The following is a 13,240-nucleotide window of genomic DNA, read 5'->3' as shown; positions in this document are numbered from 1 at the left end:
ATCCCTTGCTCCCTGCTAACCCACAAGTGCCAACCAATGAAAGAAAATGTAAAATTTGCTAAGAGCCTTGGGCTACAGTTTGGAATCTTTTTCTCATTGCATATGAACCTCAGAGGTTTGTATGTTGCTTTGTATTATATAATTTATTTGGTCTTTGTAACTTGTTAACTAAGTTGGTAGGAGAAGGACTGTTCTTCGTACCTCTTGATATCGACAGCGTTTTGCACAGTACTCTGAAAGCTCTAGATCTGGTTTTTGACAGCATGTGCTGTCTTCAATAAAGGTTTTGATGCCTTGCTTAAATGGGAATATAGAAACCTGTGTTCTGTGTTTCTATGTCCCCACCCTCCCGCCCCAGCTTTTTGATTCTTATGTCCTTTTGAAGAAAATATTTAAAGACTTGTTCTCTCTTTCAATTTCAGAGTGATCCTGTTGACCATTCATCCTAGGAGCTGTCGTTAGTAGAAGGTTTGTCTATATGCAGAGCTGCTTGCTTTTTAGGAAGAAATAGAATTAGCAATTTGAGATACATCAGACCACAGGAAGATGTTTGAGGTTTGGCTGAGGAAGAGACTCCCAGTGTGCAAATACCACACCTTAACCAGTTACCAGTGGTCCTGGTTTCAGAGTTATTTGTCTTTTGATATTATCACCACTTTTGTTTTTATTATCCCATTATAAAGCATTGACACCTATAGAATCATAGGCAAGATAATGGAACTAAAAGGTCATAAAGCCACATCTAGGTGTAAATGCTTTAATAGGTCTAACATTCGGTGCTTTTAACTTTATTCTCCCAATCCCACAGATACAACCCTAATGTTGCTATCAGGTTGTTATTTTTAAAAGTGTTCCTATTCGATTTCATTTACTAGTGCTTTTATGTTTCTGGTTCCTTTCTGGTGTGGATGTCAGCAAATTCTGCTCATAAACTGGATTGATGGGGCCGTTCCTGTTTTTGCCACCAGACAACGTACTCAGGGGCATGCTGGTAGCTATGAAACAGAAATACTTCTTCATTTCTTTAAGTGTCTTGGTTAACCAGACATTTAAACAGTATTTTATGTACTAGTAAAAGAGCAATAATATAATATAAAGTATTTTTTTTTAATTAAGGATGTCACCCTTCTAGTTTTGTATCTAGAGAAGCAAAGCCAGAACTCTGCAGTTATCTGAGGCTTTTATGTCATTCCCTCCTTCTCTCTCCACTTTTTTATAAATCTGTAATCTAAACAGGTAGGACTTTGACATAACCTAAACTTTATGGCAAGCCAACTCCAGTACCCTTGCCTAGAAAATCCCATGGATGGAGGAGCCTGGTAGGCTGCAGTCTGTGGGGTCACTAAGGGTTGGACACAACTGAGCGACTTCACTTTCACTTTTCACTTTCACACATTGGAGAAGGAAATGGCAACCCACTCCAGTGTTCTTGCCTGGAGAATCCCAGGGGATTGGGGAGCCTGGTGGGCTTCCATCTATGGGGTCACACAGAGTTGGATATGACTGAAGTGACTTAGCCCTAGCAGTAGCAAACTTTATAATAAACTTGAATTAATAATTGGTTTTCAGAGATCCTACAAAAGATGCCACTTGATCTAACCTGTACATTTTTTCACTAAATATTTAGTATTTCTCCTCCCCCACCCCTCATCATGTTTGAAATGGACTGGGATCAGACAGTTACGTTTTTAGGAGAAATTACTCACCTTTCTATCTACTCAGATTTTTTAGAGCTAGTTTGTCTTTAGTGGTTTGTTTCAGTTTGCGTGTTGGCTGAACAAATAGCTGTATAATCTCTGTTTGCTGTAAGCTGAATCTTGAAGTAGAGCTTATTCTGTCTTTACTGTTTTGATGTAGCAACCAACACTTTCAGATGCGCTTTCTTTAAGTCAGCATCTCTTGTCCTGTCATGGGCCCTGGAACTTGCTGCCGCCATGCCTGCTGGCTTCTCCTGCTGGAGGGAGAACAGATAGATCAGTGTGTTCCAGGAGAGATGGAATCGGGAACCTGACCTAAGCTTCTTGCTCGTCTCAGGCTGTTAAACTTCCCCTTCCCAAGCTTTGACTTTTCTATGTAAGCCTTATAATTCTGTTGTAATACATCACATGTTCTTTTTTATGAAAGATTGTCTGTAATAATATAGTTTGTAATTGGACTTAACATGCATGCCTGTATAGTTTTTGAAGAACAGGCCAAGCATTTAACAAACTAATTGAGTTGCTAGACCCTCAATGAAATAGTTTAACGACATTAAAAAAAAACTATTACCAAAAAATGAATCCGTACGTGTCTTGTTTCTACTCAAGAGCAACTATTTTTCTTAAAGTTAGGAGTCCAACTTTAGTTTAAAAGGCTGTCCTATTTTTAGGTCTTTGAAGGTAGGTAAAAATAGTCCTCTTGTTTATTTACAAGGTCTGAATTTTACATCGTGTAACCTATATTCTCTACATTTTCTGTACAATACTTGATCTTCTGTTTTTAGCTCATAAATCTTGCCTAGGTCCTGGTCTCGTTTCTCTTAAAATTGTTTGTATGCTTCTGTCGTTTTTTCTCTCTCCTTTAACGTCACTTCATTGCATTTTCTTCAGACAACTCAAAATGGCATTTTGGAATTTTTCGTTTGTGTCAGTAACAATGTTTCACTGTCTTAAGACATACTCTCCCAAATAGGACTTCAGCATGATGCTTTTTCATTAAGCCTCCCTTTTCAAGCCTTAGACCACTTAGAATGCTGTTGTATCAGAAATTGGCTCTATTCCTTTTTTCTTCTCAGGTGAACTTGAAATGATCCATTTCAGGTGTGATGTGAGTTGCGATTGGGCTGATACTTCCAGGTGGCGCTAGTTGTAAAGAACCCTGCTGCCAATGCAGGAGACATAAAAGACATGGGTTGGATTCCTTCTTCGGGAAGATCCCTTGCAGGAGAGCATGGCAGCCCACTCCAGCGTTCTTGCCTGGAGAATCTCATGCACGGAGGAGCCTGATGGGCTATGGTCCATAGGATCGCAAAGAGTCGGACACGACTGAAGCTGCTGATGACACACACATGTGGTTAACCAAGTGCTGTCGGCTGGAAGCCTCTGCTGGCGGGAGGGCACACGTACAGCTGGCAGTTAGAGGAGGGGACCCCACACAGGCTTGCCTCTGCTCCTTTCTCTGCAAACTCAGGAGCCAGGTGGACCTAGGTTTAATTCTAGTCCCGGTCTCTGGGCCAAGACTGTGGCCTCTCGCGCCTCAGGGCCACTCCCGCTCTCACAGACCCCTGTGTGTACTTGTTAATTTCAATGCTGAAGTTCGTAGTGATTAACTGTAAATTTTACAGCCCAGGCTTCAACATTACCCTTTCATTAATCCAGTATTACTGCTTATTTGCTCCTAGTTCAGAGTATGTGGTCTGCTGATCCAGCAGTTCAGTCTGGAGCCTAATGGTATGCTCACCTGTCCGGCTGCGTTCTCTCTGGTGTACACTCAGCTCATGCTGGGCCTCTTCCGTCCCTGTTTCTCCTTCTCTATGAGAAAGAGAATCTCTGAAAGGGAGAAGACTCTAGGGTACTGATTTATGCTGTACAGATTTTCAATCTGAATTGTCATTGAGAATAGATTCGTGAGCATAACAGTGAATTCTACTATGTACAAGTATGAATGATAAATTTCATTCTGTCAATAAATGTTGAATTTACCTCCGTGCCACTTATTCCATTAGATGATGAAGAGTTAGTTGCTCAGTTGTATCTGACTCTTTGCTACCCCTTGACTGTAACCGACCAGGCTTCTCTCTGTCCATGGGATTTTCCAGGCGAGAATACTGGAGTGGGTTGCCATTTCCAGCTCCAGGATTAGATATTTATTGCTAACCTATGTCCTTGTATCGGAGAAGGCAATGGCAAGCCACTCCAGTACAATTGCCTAGAAAATCCCATGGATGGAGGAGCCTGGTAGGCTGCAGTCCCGTGGGGTCGCTAAGGGTCGGACATGACTGAGCGACTTCACTTTCACTTTCTATGTCCTTTTATACTTATCGTAGACCTGACCTCATTTCCTCTTTAGGAAATGTGCTCGACCGTTTTACTACCATTTAAAAGGTCAAACGCTACAATGAATAAGAAGAAGAAGTGGAAACTGACTTCAGCTACTTGAGTACAAGATCTTCCAAAACTCCAGAATTTATAAAAACTTGGATTGTTTTTCCCCCAAATGCTTAATTTTGCTCTTGAGCTCCACTTTGCAGGAAACCAATTTATTCACTTTCTAAAGTGGCCTAGTGTTTGTCTAGCAAGGAAATCAGCAAAAGGGTTCTCAAAGAAGTAGCAATGAAATTGAAAAGTGTCTGCTGTCACCACTGGTGATAAATCAAACTGATGTTAAAGATGCAAATAGTCATTCCAGTACTGTCTTCTCTGTTATTGGAATTGTTTAAGTTAATTAAGCCAGCAAAGTACTTCATTATCTATTATGCTGCATGCTAATGGAAGATTTAAAGTTTCACTTTTATCGTTTGAAAAATTTTCTGAAAATCTGATCTAAATTCCTGCATCCATTGCCATCTAAGTCTGTATACTTAATGGTAACTAATACCGTTGTTTGGGAGAATATATTTATTATACCACAGTGAGGTTTCTAGTTTGTGAGGTTTACAAAGCCAAGAAATTTTAGGAGACTATCACATTCAAGGTAACTTTTGTCCATCTTTTTGAGAAATTGATTAAAACAATATATAATGCATTTTTTTGAGAAAGTGATTAAAACTATATAATGCATTTTTATTAGACTGTCAGGAATTTAATTATATTCAACTTAACATTGTAGAATTTTAAGTGTACTCTATTAACTAAAATTAAAAAAGCTGTTATAAATTACTGATATGATTGATTTCTTTCATTTGCAGCATTTAAATATCAGGACACTGACGGATGATATGGTAAGATGATCCTTGAGGTTTCCTTTGTTATAAATCTTAACTAACCCTGCTATGTTGATGGCGTGCTTCACTAACACCTTTCTTTAAGACTGCTGCAAACTGCATGTTTTGGAAATGGACTCTTTATACAATAAAGACTCTTTATAAATAAACACTTTTTACTGTAAATGGACTGTTTAAAGTAAAGGTTGAACTGGTGAAATATATTACATGTTGCTTTTGAATTGTAAAAGGGACTAGTCAGTATGTTCATTTAAAATTTTTGTTTAATCACAAGTTGTTAGTTACCTTGGAATCATTCAAATCAGTTCTCTTTCTTTGGGGATGAATTGCACACTTCAAAGAGAGGTACAAAAAATTAGCTAAAGATATGTCAGCTTTTCAAAAATACGTAGTTACTAAATAAAGTAAACCAGACTAAAATATCACTGATATATTCTTTAAGTTTTGTTTAAAAACGAGAGAACTGGATATGCCTTACCCTATATTCTGCATGCTGAAAATAATGAGCTTTCTTATAAGTACTTAAAACTTCATAGCACCATTATAGATTTTTATATATTCAAATAAAATTTTCTGAGAAATATCTTTTTGACTGTAACACTAGGTTATTGTTAAAGAATGACAAGACCCAGATAAACAGTAACATCAATAACAAAGAAGCATGATATAGGGCCAAGCACAGCACTCTGATAACGAGGGTTTGAATTAAGCTTCACTTTATGTCAAATGTGAAACAGTACCTAGAATACAGTGAGCACTCAAAAACTGTTCAGCACCTCGATATCCAAAGTACCATCATAGGCACGTGGTTCAGGGGGCATACAAAGATGAATGAGACATAGATCTGGACATGCACGATTTAAAAAACTCAATTAGAATTCAACATTTTTCTTCTCTGGGTAGAATCTAAGGAAAGGATATTTATATAAGCTTCTCTGGATAACATTTTTTTAATAGGATAATATTCAAAACGGTGTTAATATTGAGCAGTAGTGCAGATTTTGGGTATAACTTCTCACCCTGCAAGGTGGGTGATGTCCTTGTTTAGTGCTGAGCACAGCGGGGCTCAGGCAGCTGAAGTAGGTGGCTGGCCCACACGCGCATGGCTGGCAGTGGTGTAGCTGTGGCTGAAGTCCTGTTCCTCCTCGCTCCAAACCCACACACTTGCTCTGCTGGCTTAGCTTTCGGATGACTTCTTAAGGCCGACAGTAAAACCATGTGTGATTATTATGTGTGATCTTTTATGAGAATTTACAGTGGTGTATTTGTAAAGCCTCATTGAGATATAATTCATATAGCATGTAGTTCACCCATTTAAAATGGACAGTTCAGTGGTTTTTTAGTATTAATATATTTGCAGAATTGTAAAACCATCACCACAATCAATTTTAGAACATTTTCATCACCTAAAAAGAAACCTCATACCTATAAACAGTCACTCCCAATTTATTCCCAACTCACTTAGCCTTAGGCAATGGCCAGTCTATTTTCTGTCTGTAGATTTGCCTTTTCTGGACATTGCATTTAAATGGAATCGGTTGCACTTTCATGACTGAGTTCTTTCACTTGACATCATGTTTTCAAGGTGCATCCATGTCGTGGCCTGTGTCATTGCTTCCTTCCGTTGCTGAATGCGTTCTGTGTGATGATATTCTTGAGGCTTGTTCATAGTTTATGGGCACTCTATGTTTTTTTCCCTCTTTTCATTCAGATCCCGCCCTTATCTTTGTTTTGTTACTCTGTCTTTTCGCTTTGCCACCACCCAGCCTCTACCCCACATTCTAGAATCAGGGTCATGCTATAGAGTGGCTTCAGCCTGCTGCGCTGGAAGCCAGTGTACTTTGATTTTCTGTTCGTTAATGGGCTCCTCCTCAGGGAAGACTTTCTCCCTCTTGGCTCTTTTCCTCGCCTTTCTCCTTCTCCTTGTCCCTTGGCTTTTTTGGTAAGGTCAGAACTTTTGGGCTCTGCCATACCCTGTGCATATTTTTGTCAAAGCAGTATATGGTTTCTGATCTTTCTCACTAGTTTAAATCTTTTGAAGACTGAGAAAGTATGTTGTTAATACTTTCAGACAAGTTGTCTGGCACATGTTAAGTATTTTCATCAGTTTGTTGAACAAATGGAAGAGTAAGTCACGGTTTTGCTAACCTGGTATTGTGTTTGTCTTGCATCTGGTCCTGACTTGGTCCCGGCAGGCTTTCCAGAGATGGATCTTGGCTCTCCACATGGTGGAGCGGCTTTGACAAGGACCTGCCCTCAGCCTTTCCGACTGCCTGCCTGGGTCACTGACTGTCCCCTGCCTTCACCTTAGATGGCTCCTTGTTCCCCTTCTCTCCCAGGGGAGGCTCAAGCAGGCCGGCTAGTCTCGGCAGCTGGCCCAGGGTCGTGGAGGCCAGAGAATAAGCATGGTTGTCTTGAGCAGGAGCCCCCGAGTCAGCCCCTTCTCAGCCACTGCTGACTGCTGCCCTGTGGAAAGAGCAGTGGACGTGGACTCAGGAGTCTCTCACTGGAAGACACTACTTCACCACTTCTCCGCTCTGTGACCGTGGCAGGGCACTTGGATGGTTCACTTACACGCAAAGCAGGACTAATTTTATACTTTGTCTGCTTTCCTCTTAGGGTTTTGGTGAGTCTCATTTAAGCTCAAGTATGTTGAGCTGCTGCCTTCAGTTCTGTCCCTATTTACATGCTTTAAAAACATACTTCCCCATGTGGACAGAGTGGTAGTATGACCGATTCATTTGCAGTTGAATCTTACAGGGGTTTGTGTGTCATAGATCGTGCAGAGATTTGAGGAGAGAAAGGATAGCTGGATACTTTGAGGGCTCTTTAAACTATTTCTGATGAGTTGCAGCACATGGAAGCATTTGCCACTGATGTTTGATGTAGTCTAGCAATGTGTTTTCTAATTAAACTTTCCCACCACTGCAACATGTGCTGCATGTATATCTTTAATATAGAACTTCTTGACATGAATAGATTTTTTTGGGGCAGTACTTAGGAGAAGGCATATAGGAATGATGTCTGCTGTAGTCTTGTGTTTAAATAACAATATTTTAAAAACATTGAGACATCCTGGGAAACACTAATGTTTAGAAACTCATCTTAGGTTGCTTTTTGTTAAAGACCTGCAAAAGTACTTCACATTTCAAGGTTATTTCTTAAATTACTGTCAGAATTAAATTTCACAGGACACTGTTGGATTAAGAGAACGGAGTATTACTGTAGCATGAGGTCCATAGGCAGAATTAATATACTTTAAACAGTGTTCGTTCTATGAATATCTGGGTGTCTACTGTGTGTAAAATGCTGTTCAAGGTGCTAGGGTAATATAAAGGTGAAAAAAGTAATTTAGCTTACAACACTCTTTTGTTTATACCTGTGTTGAAAAGAAAGGTTTCCTTGTAGAGACAAAAAGGTTGGGAGGAGGACAGTGAGGGGCCAAGTGTGAAAGGTAAGCTGGATGAAATTGAATGTGCACGTCACCAGGCTAAGTTTTCCATCAAAGTGTCCCTGGGTGTTTTTGTGGGGTAGGGGTTATTTTTGACCTGCGTTTTTCTCACTTGTCCTTCAGAACCATTTGTCTAAAGTGCAGTCCTCCTGCTGATGTTCCTCTCTCCTTTTATCTCGCTAGAGCCAGCATTACTATTGTAATCCCTTGTGTGGCCTGCAGCAACGGTTTTCAAGCTTTTTTGACTAGGATCCACAGTAAGAAATACACTTTAGTTTGTAGCCCTGCACACATACACAGATTCTCTCTGTTGAAACAAAAGTTTTTCAGAACCTATATTTAATGTTTCTAAGTGTAATGGTCCAACCAGATCAAACCAGCTCATCCTAAAGGAAATCAACCCCAAGCATTCATTGGAAGGACTGATGCTGAAGTTGAAGCTCCAATACTTTGGCCACCTGATGCGAAGAGCTGACTCTTTATAAAAGAACCTGATGCTGGGAAAGATTGAAGGAGGGAGGAGAAGGGGACGACAGAGGGTGAGATGGTTGGATGGCATCACTGGCTCAATAGACATGAATTTGGGCAAACTCCAGGAGGTGGTGAAGGACAGGGAAGCCTGTGTGCTGCAGTCCATGTGGTCGCAAAGAGTTGGACACGACTTAGCAACAGAACAACAACAACAAAGCCTAATGAACTCTGATCTTTTTCTTTCCCTTCCTTTCTACTCCTTTTACCCATATCCATCCCATAAAAAAAAAGAAGGGTGATCCAGTCCACTAAATTGACTTCATGACACCAAATAGTCTACAGTTAGGACTAGCAAAACAGACATGTCCGGTCCCGCAGCCAGGGGAAGTCCCGAGCTCTCTGAGCGTCTGCTCAGTCCACGTGGGTATGTGTTGGTATGTGTGGTATGTGAGCATGCTAGCCCTCCACGCACCAGCTGTGCGACTTTGAGTGTGTCGCGGGGCTTTTGAGCCTTGGCATCCTTGTTTATAGGGATTTTTTAAAGAGTTAAATTAGGTAGTATACATTAGTAATTAGTAATAAGCACTTTAAAAAATGAGATATGATTCCATATAATGCATTAATTTTAAAAGTGCAGTATGCATTTTTGGCAAATGTATACAATCATGCATATACTGCAGTTATGACAAAAAACTTTGCCATCACATCTGTGTTCGCTCTGAGTCCCTCTGTGTCCTTTGCAGTCAGTTCTTCTCACCCTTCCTGGCTCTTGGAAAAAACTAATCAGTTTTCTGAGCTATCCAGTGCTTCAGTTTTAGAATTCATTTAAATGGCGTCACATTGCATCGTGCCATTGTGTCTGGCTTCTTTTACTTAACATAATGCTTTTGAGACTCATCTAACATTTGGGTGTATTAGAAATTTGCTCTTTTTATGGTAATACTAAATGGTAATTACCCTTGTTCGGTAATACTAAAGTTGGCTTATATATTCAACAGTATGGGTTGTTAGCAGTTTTTGGCTAATATGAAAAACTGCTAAGAACATTTGAACTCAATTTTTTTTTGGACATATGTTTTCTTTTTGGAGGGTGAATTGTGTGGTTTAACTCTATAAGATACTGACACATTATTTCCTCTAGTGACTAATGGTGTTGGACATTTTTCATGTGATTATTTGCCATTCCTTTCTTGTTTGTGATGAAATGTCTGTTACTAAATACAGGACTATTCAAATTCTCTATTTCTTCTTGAGTGAGACCTGGTAGTTTATCTTTCAAGGAATTTTTTTCATGTTATTTATGTTGTTGAATTATGAATTATTTGTGATATTTCCTTGTCTTTTTATGTAGGATCTGTATTTATTTCCTCTTTTTCCAATTCTGATATTGGTGATTTGTCTTCTGTTTTTCCCCTGACTAGTGTGCCTAGAGGTTTATCAATTTTACTGATTATTTCAAAGAACTGGTTTTTGGTCTCACTAATTTTTTTTATTGTTCTTTTATTTTCATCTATTTGTTTTATCTTTATTATTTCTATACTTTTGCTTTATTCTTTTAATGGCTTCTTTGGGTGGAAACTTAAATAATTTATTTGAGAACTTTTGTTTTCTAATGAGAATTTTATGCTGTAAATTTCCTTCCGAGAACTACTTTAGCTGTTAATCTTCTGAATATTTGAAATAGTTTTAAGTTTCCTGTTGATTTCTTCTTTTCCCCATTTATTATTTAGATATATCTTGTTTAATTTTCAAATATTTGAGGATTTCCCTGGTATCTTTCTGTTGCTGATTTAATTTAAATCCCTTGTGACCAGTGATTTCGTACTTTGTGTGATTTCGGTCTTTTTCAATTTGAGTCTCGCTTTCTGCCCCAGAATGTGGGCTGTCTTTGTGGATGCTCCATGTGTATTCTGTTTTTGTTAGAATTGGTCTATAAGTAGTAAATACGCCAAGGTGGTTGATAGTTTTGTTCACATCTTCTATATTCTGATTTTCTGTTGCTTTTTCTAACAATTATTGAGGAGTGTTGAAGGTTCCAACTATAATTTTGGATTCTTAAATTTTTCTTCTTAGTTCTTTCAACTTTTGCTTCATGTTTTACGAAGCTCTGCAATTAAGTGCATATACATTTGTATTGTCTCAATTTATCATTATGAAATGATCCTTTTTATCCTCAGTAATATTCATTACTTTTTAGTTTTTGGACTTTTAATGGATTTCTCTGCTCTGCCTGATAGTTATCTCCTTCCCTTTTGAAGAACAAAGATTTCTTGGCTTCTGTGGTACCAAACTTCATCGGTTTTCCTATCCCTCGGACTTTTCCTTCTCTGTCTCTGTTGTGTGTGTGTCTCCTCTGCCTTTAGCCTTACGCATCTCTTAGACTATTGTCATCTCTCGGCTTGCTTTCCTGCAGCCACTCTACTCTTCTCTGTCTCTGGTGCTTGGCGTGGGTGATTGCCTCTGTGTATATCTGTCTGTGACTTTTCCTCAAGCTGAGGCATCCAAGCATTGGCCTACTGAATACCTTCAGATGGATGTCTCATTTTTATGTGAAACTCTGTGTCCCAAATTAAATTTGTCACTTCCCTCTTAAGCATGTTTCTGTTCCTGTATTTTCATAGAAGGTAACTTCATCCTTCTAAGGTTTCGTCAGGACTCTCACAACTTTCTGTTGCTTCCTAAAAAGCCGGCTTCTTGGGGGACTTTCCTGGTGGTACAGTGGTTAAGACTGCGCTTTCCCTGCAGAGCACATGGGTTTGATCCCTGGTTCAGGGAACTAAGATCCACCATGTGGGGAAAAAAAAAATCTGACTTTAAAAAAAAAGCCAGCTTCTTGCACAGCAACCAGAATGACCTATATAAATTGCATGCCTGACAATACTTTGCCCTGTTTGTAACTGCGTAGTTGCACATTTACCTATAGGTCAAGCCTAAAGCTTTTTGCCGTGGCACATAGGCCTCTATGTAGGACCCTGCTTCTCTAACTTGATATGCATCTCTCAGTCAGCAAGCAGGAGTCAAGTAAGTTGCTGGAGAATTTACTCAGAGAATGTAAAAACACAGCTGCTGCTTGGAAAAAGGTGTGTTAAGTGATAGTGAAGACTGTTTATTAGCTGTGTGCCAGGTAGCATTCCAAATATTAGCTTTATAAACACATTTAGTTTCCACAGCAAGCCTCTGAGTAGGCCTTGTTACTATTCCAGTTTTCAAACATGAAGAAACCAAGGCAAGAGAGTGCGAGTAACTTGTGTATCATGTGAAGCAGCCGGGAAAATGGGCAGACTGGCCCCAGGGAGCATGATCTTTGCCTTGAGACTTACACCACCACTTAAGCTCTGTCCCTGTCTTGGTTGAGAGTACCAGTGTAAAATCTGGAAGTATGTTTCCTTATTTTCTTCTTTTCTCCTGCAGTCATTGGAATGAGTCTTCTCAGTGAGTTCACTCAAACTCATGTCCATCGAGTCGGTGATGTCATCTCACTCTCTGCCGTCCCCTTCTCCTCCTGCCCCCAGTCTTTCCCAGCTTAATATGAGTTAATTAGCACTTTCTGTATTTAGATTTTCAGTAGTAACACTTCAGTGCTATCTTGGATTTTTAAATATTTATGGGCTGGTTTAGAGAGCTCCTCCTCAAATCAGTAGGAACTTGGAAATAAGATCAAGAGTTCTCAGAGTTGAGTATGCTAAGATGTAGTAGGGTATGCAGACTTGTTTATTCATCCTTTTATCTCATGGAGCCTTTATTGAGGGCTTGGTACTGTTCTAGGCATGCAAAGATGAATAATCTGTCTCTGCCCTCTGGGAACAGTGAGGAAAAAAACTTGTGTATAAAACCAGTATATAGTTGTAGTGGGCCGGAATGGTGAATGGTAAGGTCAATTTTGGTCTTGGAGAAAACTTCACAGAGAAGGTGACTTTTTCAGCTGAGTTTCAAAGGACAGGTTGGAATATAGACTGGCAGGAGTGGTAGTATTTTTTTTTTTTTTCTTTCTAATGATTTTACTCATGAATATCATTGGAATGGATTACAGTGCCTGTGTCCGGTTGGCAAGTAGAAAGCAATTGTTGATATTTTCAGGTAATCTTTGGGCACTATTAGTCTAGGTCTAGAAAATAATGTGACATTTATAGAACTAATTTATATTTCCTTTCAAGCATATAGTAGTATAATATTTGGGTATATGTATTTAGAAACTGTACTTTAAGTAGATGTGGATAAATATAACTTTGAGATATTCTGAATATTCAGTTCAACTCAGTTTAGTCACTCAGTCGTGTCGACTCTTTGCGACCCCGTGGACTGCAGCACACCAGGCCTCCCTGTCAATCACCAGCTCCCGGAGTCCACCCAAACCCATGTCCATCGAGTCGGTGATGCCATCCAGCCCTCTCATCCTT

The 13,240-nt window shown here is 39.5% G+C and overlaps 1 protein-coding gene across 2 annotated transcripts in view; it reads left to right on the top strand.

Moving 5' to 3' along the window:
- Positions 1-13,240, top strand: part of DIAPH3 (diaphanous related formin 3) — a 582,052-nt gene that overhangs the window by 24,848 nt on the left and 543,964 nt on the right. The window contains exon 2 of one of the 2 annotated variants that reach the window (XM_088842794.1): positions 4,886-4,918. The exons of the other annotated variant lie outside the window; for it this stretch is intronic. Coding sequence (XP_088698920.1) covers positions 4,886-4,918 — 33 coding nt within the window. The remainder of the gene's footprint in view (positions 1-4,885; positions 4,919-13,240) is intronic. 2 annotated transcript variants of the gene reach the window in all.

Source organism: Moschus berezovskii, chromosome 13 (genome assembly GCF_049115385.1).
Source record: "Moschus berezovskii isolate FMDL1 chromosome 13, NW_MosBer_1.0, whole genome shotgun sequence".
Lineage (NCBI taxonomy): Eukaryota > Metazoa > Chordata > Mammalia > Artiodactyla > Moschidae > Moschus > Moschus berezovskii.
Note: the sequence above shows the minus strand (reverse complement) of the source record. Positions and strands in the feature narration are given on the sequence as shown.